The sequence below is a fragment of the Epinephelus lanceolatus genome, chromosome 5, assembly GCF_041903045.1.
Source record: "Epinephelus lanceolatus isolate andai-2023 chromosome 5, ASM4190304v1, whole genome shotgun sequence".
Classification (NCBI taxonomy): domain Eukaryota; kingdom Metazoa; phylum Chordata; class Actinopteri; order Perciformes; family Serranidae; genus Epinephelus; species Epinephelus lanceolatus.
Genome location: NC_135738.1, coordinates 32329932 through 32342699, shown reverse-complemented (window position 1 = coordinate 32342699; position 12768 = coordinate 32329932). Strand labels below are relative to the sequence as shown.

The following is a 12768-nucleotide window of genomic DNA, read 5'->3' as shown; positions in this document are numbered from 1 at the left end:
TAGGACTGCCACGATTAGTCGACTAATCGATGACTAATCGACTACTAAAATAATCGGTGACTATTTTAGTAGTCGACTAATCGGTTTGAGTCATTTTTCATAGAAAAGTACTATAAAAGTACCCCAAAATACTCTTATTGCAGCTTCTTACGTTCAGATATTGGCAGCTTTACACACTCTCCCATGACAGTGAACTAAAACCCTTTGGCGTGAGTACAAAACAAGACATTAGATGACGTAATTTTGGGGTTTGGGCGAGACAGACCAACATTTTTCAACATTTTAACACATTTTTCGATGAAATGACTAGTCGACTAATCGAAGAAATAATTGACAGATTAGTCGACAATGAAAATAATCATTAGTGGCAGCCCTATTTAAAATAAGTCACATTAACTTTAGCTCTCACACAGGACACACACAGCAGCCTCTTGGGTCAAAGTCCTGTATTTCTTGACCCATACATCCACCCTGACCTCCTCCCTACATGGACTTCCTCCTCTGCTCCCTTCATAATTACTAAAAAATACTACATAATTATTACAAAAAGTTTCTTATACAGACAACCTATATGGCTGTTTTTGGTGAAGGTGGGTTGAAGATATGATAGAAGTTAGAACTTGTACTTGAAGTGAATGGTTCATTAGACGGCACAGCCACATTATATGCAACCAGAAATTCGCTGGCATTCATTTTGTATAAGAAGTGACTCATTTTTTGCACAAAGCATGCTTGGACACTTCTGATGCATACCAAGGTGGTGGTGTAGCAAGAGAGTGTGACAGTTTGAAAAACTCAGATGGTGCTCACATCAAGATAGCCGATCAAGCTGCAGTCGCAAGCGACCATAGTGAGGCTGCAGCGTAAAGCAGTAGTTTGACAGTTTGGGAAATACGCTTTCTTCTTGTGGCAAGTGTAGAAGAGAAGATTGATTGCAGCTAATGTTTGGACAGACTCTGTCCAAAGTAAACAACATCTGCCCACAGGCTCATTTAAAGCTCACTTATTAGCTTGTTGTATCTCATTTGTTTGATCCCTATGAAAACCAAGGACTAAAAAGAAAATGTTGTGGTTTTGTGGGAGTTATGTGCTGTAATGTGTCTTGGCTGGGACCTGCTGTTGGTAGATGGTTTTTCTTTTTTCTTTATCCTCTTCTTTTTATTTTTTTGTACCTTGTGACTAAACCAGTCTAGCCATGCCCCATTTTTTTAGCCTTGATTCTAACCTAAGCTTACTGGCTGCTGGCTGTAGCCTTATATTTAATGTATGGTATCAACAATTCCTTTAAATCATTACTGCAGAACCCAGGTGTAAATATTATTTCACATGCAAAGGTTTTAGTATATATTTGTTTTATATTTTTAAGCCATCATACTAAATTCTGCTGTTGCATCATTAACAAATTGCAGAATCCTGATTTTTTTATTTATATATATATTTTTTTATTATTACAACCACAATACCTGCACTTCCTCAAAGCTGTTTGTTACTCTACAATAGTGAAACAACAGGGCTGGATTAGCTTGTCTATGTCGATTGGGTATTACTGGATTTACCTTTAAGACCATTCAGTGGAAACTCTCTCTCCATCTGTCTGGAGGCTGAGCCATCACCGGCACTCAGCTGACAGAAGACCATTACCAAAGCAGAACAGTGTGCGGTCTGGTGGTAGACCTGATTTAGCTTGACAGTCGAGGAGAAAAAGTTGATTCTGGGAGTCAATAAGGGCATTTGTATTGTTATTCCAATTCTTTCTGTCACCTGAGCTTTAAATTAAGCTCAGGTGAGCTCACACAGATGGACACAAGGTGAATACAGCAGTAATTATCCTTTTAATTGAAATTTGACACTGTCTACCCTCACAATCACTCTCTTAAGGATCCTTTACAAGTTAGCCTTTGTTCTCTGATGCATAGGTGGTTATTTGGGGAGCTAGGTAAGTTGTAAAGTCAAAGCTCTGTGCTATCTTGTCTGCTTGGTGTGTGAATCAGAAGCACTGTTTAGCATTTGACCCTAGCTTTTCCTTGGAGAGTGCTCAGCATCTTAAAGCCACTATCCCCTTTCCGTGCTTCAGATGGTGCCATAATTCCAGAGCCTGGACACTGCCAGTTAATTGGGTCCCCCCTTACATGGATGTGGGCAGTGCAGTGATGAATAACGCAGAGCAACAGCGTGACCAAACTGCAGCTCAGTGCTGTCGCCACCACCCACATCAGATGCAGTAATCACTCCAGTGATAGTCCCCACATGTTTCCGGCTGGCTTTAAAAAACACTGTCAAATGTGGTTTATTTATGGCAAGATTAATCAATGAAATTACATATTGCCAATGAAAACAGTGCGAGCAGCTTCACTGGCATGTGTGAAATCGCAGGTGCAGGTGTCAGCTGCAGACTGACTGACTCTGTGCATGCAAAATAGCCTGCCCACAATTTCCATCACACATACACACACACACACACACCCCAATCCTGCTACTCCACACACAACCCTTACTCATCTACAATTACCTTGACACCTCATTTTTTGTTTGTTTGTTTGATATTCCTAAACTCATCTGTGGCCTCTCAGTTCCCCTGACAGCAAGGATGAAATTGCTGAACATGTATAGTCAAAGCAAACACAGTGATGGGCTTATTAAAGACACGGGGAGTGGAGAGGAGGAGCTCGGGTCGGGCTGCAGCTGCTGCATTGGCTGTCTGCTCAGCAGTGGGGAGGGGCTGAGGGAGAGGGAGAGAGAGAGAGGGGAAAGAGAGAGAGAGGGAGAGAGTTGGGGGAGGAGGGCAGTGCTCTTGTCGGGAGATAGGGAATGCCCGTTAGTTGCGTCTGCCGATAATAGCACATCAGCCGGAGTGCTGCTATTGGGAGAGCGGAGCACAGGCAGTGCGGAGGACTGAGCCTCTGAGCACAGAATGGCACACTAGAGAAGACAGGCACACTCAGAGAGAGACACAGAGAGAGAGACAGAGTAAAGGAGGAGAGAGTGCATCAGAGCACGCTGAGAAGAGGAGGACAGGGAAGGAGCAGAGCAGTGGAGAGAGGACGGGGAGAAAAGTTACCAGGTCAGCAAGTGAACGTGGGAGTGGAGCAGCTGAGACTCACGGGGGTCTCACTCCCACTGGAGCACAGCAGTGAGCAGCACAGGAGGGGAGCACTGTAACTTCTTCCTGGAAGGACAGTCCTGTCATAAGGCGAGGGTAATGCTCCTCACAGGACTCTTCTGCACAGCTTCAGGACTATCACAGGAAGACAGCAGCAGCAGTCAGAAGACAGAGGTGCCTGAGCAGTGCAGTTCTACTCACTTCTGTACTGAGGACTTTCTTCCCCAACTGTGTGCTCTGAGGTGGATGTAGTTGTGTTTCTGTGAGGCTTTTATCTTTTTTTTTATTTTTGCTTCAAAGCCTGAAGCAGCCAAGACTTGGAGGTCGAGTTGTTCTGTCCTGTCATTCCTGAGACTATGGTAGACTGTGCGTCAGGGAGCCCTTCATCAGCAGCTGCAGCCCTAGAGCATGGAGAAGTCCAGCAGTGAGGAGTCAGCCATTCACCGTAGCCCCTCAGTAGATAGCCGTGACTCAGATTTTGCCCAGGCGTCCACGTCTGGCCGCCCGTTTGGCGGCCGCGGCTTCACTGCCGGCGCATTCTACGGCTCCACGGGGCCGCGCAAAAACGCACAGCAGGGGCAGGCTGGAGCGGCAGCTGACGCCAGCGCAGGAGACAAGACCAACAACAAGTACAGCTCACCCAAAGGCAGCAAATACGTAGTCTTTTACCTGGATCTATCATTTGTGTTCCTTTTAGAATTCAAGAAGTGCAACATGGCAAGGGGCTGCCTCTGCTGCTTGAAGTATATGATGTTCATCTTCAATCTCATCTTCTGGGTAAGTGGCTCATCTTTTTCCTTAATGCTTTCCCTCCTCACAGTTAACATCGATCTAGCTGATGATAATGATACAAATGTGTGGATGTGGCTCAAGAAATGATGCTGACTGAGTAAATCTGGCTTTGGCAACTCTAATCATTATCCATATATGTGTTAGAGAGTGTAACGGCTCAGTTTGTAATAAGATTTTTAAAAAAGAGTTCATTGGAAACATGGCAAAGTGATGGTTTTCAGTGCAATCATGCGTTTCTAATTATTACATCAGGCTGTTTATTCCTGTTCCTCCCTGTGCAGTGCATGTTGCTATTCCTGGATATCATGACAGAGTCAGTGGCATTGCACCAGGTCTTCTTTTGTATGTGACTAGCAGTGGGGGGAGTTGGATTGTAGGGAGTTCATTAGGGTCACTCATTCAGATGGTTATATGATTTACAGGGAACATGAGGTTGAAATGCAAGTGGAGCTGCACACCTCTAGAACGCAGTTATATTGATGAGCAACACAGTATGCACCGAGCAGATATGAGTCGAGGCGGTCTGCAAGCAGTTGATTCTGGAGGAGATGATCTGATTTGTATGTTTCATTTTAATATTGTCCTTGCTCTTGGGTAAAGCTGTGATCAATAATGGAGAGAAGTATAGGCAGAGTTCAGAATTGCTGCACCAGGGCATTTGGCTCCATCGGTGTGATTTAAAATTTGTTGTAATTATCAATATTTGTAGTAATACTCAGTAATAATTGAGGTAAAAAAGAATAATTTTGTGATAGTGCTCTCTGTGCCAAGTTAACTCACTCAGAGAAAGCTGGCCAGCGTGTGGCAAGCTCTGCTGTGTACCCATGCATGGGCATTTGATGTAAAAGTGGGCATCCCTTAGTGTTTACAGAATGGATTAGAGAGCTTATAGGTTATGAGGCCAAATCTTTTGTGTGGATGCAGCGAAGCGTAAAAACACCCCAACACTGGGGACTCTACCAACCCCTGCCCACCGTGTCACTGGGTTGTGAGCTGTGTTAACTGGGGCACATTGGAGGCAACAGAGTGGGCATTAGCTCGAGCCCAGCTGTGCACAGGCCACCATTGAAAACACACACACGTACACTTGCACCACACAAGTCCGACATCTATCCCGTTGTCCGCTCCATATACTTAAATGAACAGCACTGCTAGTGGCCAGCCTCTGTGGCCTAAAGCTGTGGACGCCTCTGCTGCTTCAGGGCAGTATCTCCATATCATTCTTCCATCATTACCCAGTCAACAGAGGCGAGGGCGATGGGCAAAGGCTTACAAACAGCTAAGGGGCTCTACAGCGTGGCTCGCCTTCATGTAATGTTTGCTTAAGGGAATGAAAGGGTCAGGAAAGATGATGATGGGTTCATTAATGCAGACATCGACTTACCTTGATGTGGGCGCCTCTTAAGAAGTCGTTCAGTATGTGTACAGTGCAAGTGCGTGCTGCTCATGCATTGGCATAACTACTGTTTAACATGGGAAGGAAATTTTAAGTAACTTCCTCAATTAATTGCTAGCATCATAAATGATCAATCAGCAGTTAATAATTTATTACAAAATGCATGTTTTCTGTTACTGAGAACTCCCTTCAAACAGATGAGATGGACTGCTTTTACAGCACGGCCTAAGTGAATGAGATATTTGAGATGAAATTTAAGTAAGCATGAGTAAGATTTAATAAGATGCGCCATTTGCGTATGATTGTAATTAATGGCCTTGCAAAATTCAAATGATTTAACACAATAATTTGGCAGAAGTTAAAGGTTTTTCTGGAGGACACAGATTAGATAAGACTGAACATTAAACCCAATTCTTGTATTAACAAAAACGGCAATAACCTGCAAAAGCCTATCAAAATGGGCTGCCCTGAAGATAAAGAGCTGTAGGGGACAGGTGCTCCCTAGTTAAAAGTCTAAAGAAGTGAAGTCAGACTTCCAACACGGCATCAGTGTACTGAAGTGACACTTATTCCCATATTGTCAAATAGAAAATCACACGTACTGCGCTGTCACAAGGTTCTCATCCTGGTTGCCTTAGGAGATCTGGCAAGTCCAGCCGCTAAAAACATCCTCCTGGAATCGTACAATATGGCGCTCCAGCTTTAATCACTCATATATCCTTGACCCATACCATTTATAATGTTGATTTAGTCATCACTATATGAATTAAGACTTTCCATCATTACTCATTCTCTGAGCTGTGAGACAAGTATGATAGCTCAAACCTATACTACACTCTCCATTAACAGCGTGACACCATCAGTTACCTGTGTGTCAGCTCTGGCCTGCGTGGCTTGTTTAATAGCCCAGAAGCTGCCTCAGTGCACTGTTATAGGTCAACCTCAGGCAGAAATCACGAGGTCATTATTATCCGCTATCTCCTTGAGGGACCGTTGCAGGGGGATTTGTGTGAAGGCGTTTACTTTGCAGGTTCTCTCCTGGCTCAATTTGTGCTTAACCCTTTTCAGTGGCAAAACCCCGCCACTAATAACCGGCTGCTGCACACCACTAATAGGGAGGTGGAAAAGAGGCTTTGGATTTCAAGGATGGTGGCCTCCGATTCATGTGGAGCCTCGCTTGTTGGCCTCCATGGAATTGCATTACAACCATCCTGAAAGTGTGCAGAAGCTCTCCTTTTAGTGTGAGATTTGAGGACTCTCTCTGTTATCGTGTGAGTGTGTTTGTGTGTGTGCATAGGGGCACTGGGACCTTAAGTGGCTATGGACGTTTCCCAGCGTAGTGCATCCCCTGCTGTGAAATAATTGAATTTTTACTCTGTTAATGTTCATTTAATGAACACCCACTATGCATTTTCCCTTCTGTTCCGGCAGATTGATACTCTTGTTTTCCTCCCACCACTAGATCATTTTAATGACAGTTTAATCAGTGTCCCATGGGAAGAGAGTCGGGTGATGCGGGGGTTAGGATTCAGCATGTGGCTGGTGGGTCTGTCCATCAGCATGTGACAGCTCGAAACTCATCGGCGGCTGGCTGACTGGCTTTCTGGATCCTGGGGCTGCCCAGTTGAAGGTTAGCAGAGCTGGGAATGAAGGGTTCGCTCGTCAGTGAGGGGTCGGGGCGGGGTGCCTGAGCACTCTGGGATACAGGCAGGGGAGGGCGAGAGTTATGTTGTATCTTGACACCCCTGGGACTGCACTGCTCTAATTCTGACACTCCAGGAATCACAAGGTTACTGCAGCTGGTAGGAGGTTTGCCTCTGAAGCTCTGACATCTCATCTCAGGACTGAGGGGGGAATGGTGTGCTGCGGCAACCTGACACCAGGTACAGCGGGGGTCTCTTCTTTCTGACTGTGCGCACATGCATGAGCACACTCGCTGTATCCACACACAAACATACAGTCATTCTTGAAAGTACGCTCGCCGCCCCGAACACCATCCGCTCCAAGGGGCTTACAGTGGTAACTTGAAGCACAAGGTAAACAGTGGCAGGCACTCCAGGCATCTCCATACATGTGCTCATCCTCAGGCCCCCCCAGCAGTTGTTCATGACCATCTGGCTCCTCTTTCTTATAAAGGATTAGAAGAGTCTGAGCTGCAGGGGGAGTTTCGGGCAGATTAGAGCAGTATTGGGTGATGCATTTCGGATTGAGAGCACGACTCCTCAGGACAGCTCAATGCTAAAACCAACAATCATCAAAGCAAATGGCCTTTGTGCTGTGACAGTGCGTTGTTTAGGAGGGAGCAGGGGGATCTGTTGTGCTCTCACACACAAACAGCGACTGTTTGACCAGCCCGATAGGGTGATTGATGTTAAGTCCTGTTGGTGTCAGCCTTGTGAGCATATCAGTGTTGGTGTTCTTGCTGGGAGCAAGGATTTCAGCCTCTTACTCTGCAGTATGTCCTCTGTACCCACAGCCTCCCCTGTTAATCTCTTCCATTCAAGATTCAATTTACTGTCCACTGCTGCACTTATTTATCTTGTCCAGTGATACTGAACACCTTTGAAAAGTAAAAAGATAAAAAAAAAGGCCTGAAACACAACACAGGGATTTATTCTGCCAAATCACGAGCAACATCACACACAGGCCTGTTCGCTTTGTTAGAGATAGGTTGTACAGTAGCTCAATGGGCCCGGCCCAGCTTTGCCATTATCGTGCCATATCAAAAGCGAAAGCCTCATTTGATATTCATATTTAAAAGAAAAGTGTCAGCTCAGCAGTCTTGTCCTACACGTACATGAGGGGTGGTAGTATCAAAGCCGCTGCTTTGTTAGAGCAGAGAAAACCAAATGTGTTTAGCATTCATGAATTCCTCTGCTTACTTGGGGGATTGCTGCGGGATTTATAAACCATTTGGTCCGAAGCAACAGAAGATTAGTTTCCCTATCGATCTAATCACTGTATTTGACATTTAAGGTTTCAAATGTACCCGCGCTCTGATGCTACAAAGAGCGGAGCTATTGACAGACTCAAGGTGGCTTGTAAGGAGTGTGTGTGAACGTCCGTGTCTGGGTGGAGTGGAATTCCATAAAGCATTTCACACAAGCCGTCCCCCTTCTCCCCCGTGGGATTTTTCGATCCGAGGTGCCGAAGCAATCTGCCTGTTTTTCTTTCTCCATATCGACACATGAAAAGTTCAGTCATCTTTTATGGCTCAAGAGAGCGTGTATTGTAACAAACTTTACCTCCTTTTTTTCCCCCTTCTCTTCTCCTTTTTTTCACCAGAGGCACAGCTGAACTCCATCAGTCACTGCCAGGTGAAACAAGGATTGGGGCACAAGAAAATAGATGAGGGTTGAGTGCGCTCTGCGAGATGATGAAACAAGCTGTATATGCTGCGCTGTCAGATGCATTTAATTCCGTCAATCCACCGTGAAAGGCTGGCTCTTGAATTGGCTCTGAATTTGAAATGGCAGATTGAAGCATCAACCTCAGCCAGTCTGTCCACTGAAATTTTACGCCTCCAACTATATGCGATAGGCAGTCAGTGGATTTAATCAATGGTCAATACAAGCAGTCACAGATGATGTCTTTAGAATCATCCATATCCAGCATTCATACTCTAATTTCATTGACTGTGTTACCATACTGTCCAGCCTCAAAGCTGGTCTTTAAGTTTTTCTGCAGCATTTACATAAGAACATAAACATATGTATATGCATTTAAATCATCTGAAGTCTTGTAATTAGCATCCCCTATAGATCCATGGGCCTTGATTCAGATTGGCCGACCTGCTTTGCAAGTATCTCCATATGCCTGCCTTTGTCCGGCGGATCGTCCTGGGAGATCACTCTAATTCACACGTCTCTCTGGCTGTTTCGATTTCCCAACCGTGTTGTGCGCCGCCACTGAGCTCATTAGCTCGTGTTGCACATCAACTGGGATATGGAGCTGCTGTGTTTCACTCTATGGGGCTGAGGTAATAGAGCAGGAGAATTGGAGGTGGGTTTTTTCGCTCGGGCGCAGTAGGTAGGTGGTGCTTTTTTGCAGAGGAAATTAAGTCTCCCACCCCATCACTCATCGCTTTTTGAATGAGGTGGGCTTAAGATTTGATGAGCTGTCGGTTGGTTTTGTGAAAGGCTGATTATGACACACACGAGAGGCTGAAAACTGCAGCGAGTTAATGAATTACAAAGGCAAGAATTAGATAAATCTCCCTCGCAAAACATGCAAAAAGTACAAGTGTACAGATACGACTAGCCATGTGAGGATTTCTGACATTAAATTTAATGTCTCCCACCGCAGTAAGCAAGCATTAATCAACATGGCTGCAGGTGCAGTTTTAGCCTGGCTGCTTTTGTGTCAGCTGTGTGGCACTGACTTGTCATGACAGGTGAACAACATGAGCACAGATGAAACAGTAACTGACAAGTACAAGAATTACACTACGCAGAAAACCTTCATCTTTGGTACATGCCATTCATTCTTTGAATATTTTGTTGAATTACTATACAGTACATATTTTTCTTTGCTCCAGCGTGTGAAATACAGAGATCTTTCTTTTCTAAATATAGGCCAGAGGAGTTCGGAGTAGAGAGAATGGGAGAAAAAAACGACAGGGGGAAAAACCGAGCGTCATTAGTTCTGCATACATAAGCAGGATCTTTTTTAGTGACTATGTGCCAAATCGTGTACCTCAGGCAATAGAGAAGGCAGCATCAGTGTTGTGCGGTCAATAATGTGTTTATACTGCTGAACTGAATAGCAGAAATATGCTCTTCGGTCTTGTATTGGGTTCTTAAAAAATGGTCTTATTCCATTCTTTTTGATATATTTTTTATATGTATTTGAAAACAACCCAAGCAAGGCATCCAGTCAGAGGCTTTTGGGAAAAATGTCCACCAAAACAAGCTTTTCTGTGCAGCCTCACAGTTGAGGGTGATTTTTTATAATGGAATTCAATTTGGTGCAAATTGATTGGTATTATCAAGTAAACGGTTGTACAGAAATACAGTCGTCTGGCTAAATCCATGTTACAAAATGAGTGCGATCGTTGTAGCTTTTCATCTGGCTTTGAACGCTTCACACATCATGTAGTGACATTTTGTAGCGCCTGTGGACTTTTAGGGATTGAATGTAGCTGCGAGCCAATAAAACAGACACACTGAGCTCTGTGATTTGGTCAGCTCGGGCTTTTTGAAGTGCTGTCGCAGTCTCCATCTGTGACAAATATATCTGAATGTGATAGGAATTTCTCTAAGTATCTCTCAGTGATGCAGGGAAAAAAATCACATTTTATATCAGTTTGTGGTCCCACAAAACACGTTAGGGCTTTCACGCGACTCGTACATGAAAAATGTTCCAGCGCTGCTTTTGCCATGTGCTGAAGGAGTGACTACTAACTGCTATCTCCTCCTCTCCTTCTCTTTTCACCCCAGGAAGAGCAATCAATGCTAATCTGCACCTAAGCAGTGAATTAATGTAGAATGTTAGAACAGCTTGCTAGTTCAACTACTCAGCATTTTTTCTGACACCTAAAGGCAAATTACAGTGAAATCAATGTTTCCCAGTCAGTATCCACCTCCGGCTCTGCTGAGGAGGCTCAGAGAATATCATTTTCTTGGTCTTCTGAGAGCAAAGAAATTCCTTTTAGATTACCCTGCTCATGTTTAATTAACAATATATTGGGTGTATATATGAACTAACTGCAGATCCATAAGCTGTGTACATACTGCGGTTTAAATAGTAGTTTTAGCAATGCACAGCCAGGTTTTAATTGTCACGTGGAAAGGCTGTTGAAATACTAGACGCCTTTTAAAACTGCAGTTAAGTCCATCAGAAGAGTGCCCTAGGGTGGTATCACGTTATCACAGTATACTGGGGTACTTAGAAATCCCAATGGTATAAGTTTTATGTCAAGAGGCAACCTGCGAGGCTGAAAAATGAAGCCATTGCGGCAATGCCAAGGACTGCACTTCACTGAATGGCCACTTGAGGCTGGCTCCAGAAGCCAGTGAGTCCCCATAGACCGCCATATTAAAATGTGCAACTTTGCAGCAGACATCAACATGTTTACAGCCTGGTACAAGAAGCAGTTTTAGTCTCTATAGCTAATTTCAACATTCGAGACAACTGTACAGGGGGTGAATTTTTATGTAACTCACCCATTTATATTTTATTAAGGCCCAAAGTTATGCATATTTAAGGGCGAGCCCCTTTGAGTGAAAGGCTGCCTGTGAGCTGTTGCCACAGTCAGTGAGTCAGATCCACCTCTCACTCTCCCACAGCTCTACCCTCACATCTAAATATGGTCATTTCTCGCTCCAAAAAACCAAGGTGGCGATGGCGGAAATGTCGAACTGAAGGATTCAGAACAGCAGTCCACAAACCAAAGGTTACCTCCATGGTAGCTACAGCCATTATTTTATACTATGATTTCGATACTGTCAAAAATTCTCTTTCTGTTCTGCTGATATGGAGCTGCTGTATTGAGGTGAGGTATTGTAGTGCACAACACATGCCACCTAAGGTCGGTTTTGGTGGAGTAGGCAGCTGTGCTGAGAAAGATTGCAACTGCAGGTGGGACATTACAGGACTAGTTAAAAAGAAGCTTCATTGGTCTCCTGTAAGATAAATATGACTAGATATTAAACCATGAAAATATTGCCACATATAACTTTATCTTCAGATGACTTTTTCCAACTACAAAAGCAGTTTATTAGACATATGATTTTATTCAACTGCCAGCCTGCCACCAGTGGCACATCATCTCTGTTCAGCCCACTGATGAGTCAGTACCCCCCACAGCAAGTGTCATCAGGTCCTCCACAAAGAATCGATGGAAGAAGGGCGCTTATTTCCTATAATGTTTCCATGCTAGGGTTGCAGTGATTTACCAGTTTCAAGGTATTCTGTGATGTAAAAGTTGACAGTCGTCATACTGTGTGCATTTTGCTTTTCCACAATATTGAAAAAAATGCAGCTGAACGGAGAATCTCGGCTCTATTTTAGTTATTTTCAAAGGAAAGACTTTTTATACATACTGTCGTTAACAAAATGGGTTCAGTTTTCAATTATAGTAATATATCGTTTGTTCAACCAAAAAAAATCCTTCCATTTTCATTCCTTTAAGGGTTTGACTAATAATAATATAAACTCCATGAAATCGTGTTTTTTGTTTAAGATAGTTGTCGTACAATGAAACTCTCATACCATTACAGCCCTCTAACATGCACACCAAAGCCTCGTTTCCACCAAACGCTTTCGGTATGGTACCTTTGGGTTTGTGCATTTAGTCCTGCTCAGCCCACAAGAACAATGCACCACAACACTTTCTTTTTTTCTCAGACTACAGCCGCTGCAAGAGGCAGCCAAACATCCTTTAATTTTATATTTATAGTTTACTTAATGAATAAGATTTGCCACGGTATGAACAGTGGTTACATGAGCCTCAAAACCAGCCACAACTCAGCCCTGAGCA

The 12768-nt window shown here is 44.0% G+C and overlaps 1 protein-coding gene across 3 annotated transcripts in view; it reads left to right on the top strand.

The window, feature by feature from the left end:
* Positions 1 to 12768, top strand: part of tspan9a (tetraspanin 9a) — a 218806-nt gene that overhangs the window by 127829 nt on the left and 78209 nt on the right. For 2 of the 3 annotated variants that reach the window (XM_033621406.2, XM_033621405.2), the window contains one exon: positions 3798 to 3877. In XM_033621406.2, coding sequence (XP_033477297.1) covers positions 3815 to 3877 — 63 coding nt within the window. In that variant the 5' untranslated portion in view covers positions 3798 to 3814. Of the gene's footprint in view, positions 1 to 2754; positions 3878 to 12768 lie in introns of those variants that run through there. The other variant, XM_033621404.2, reaches the window with a different exon arrangement.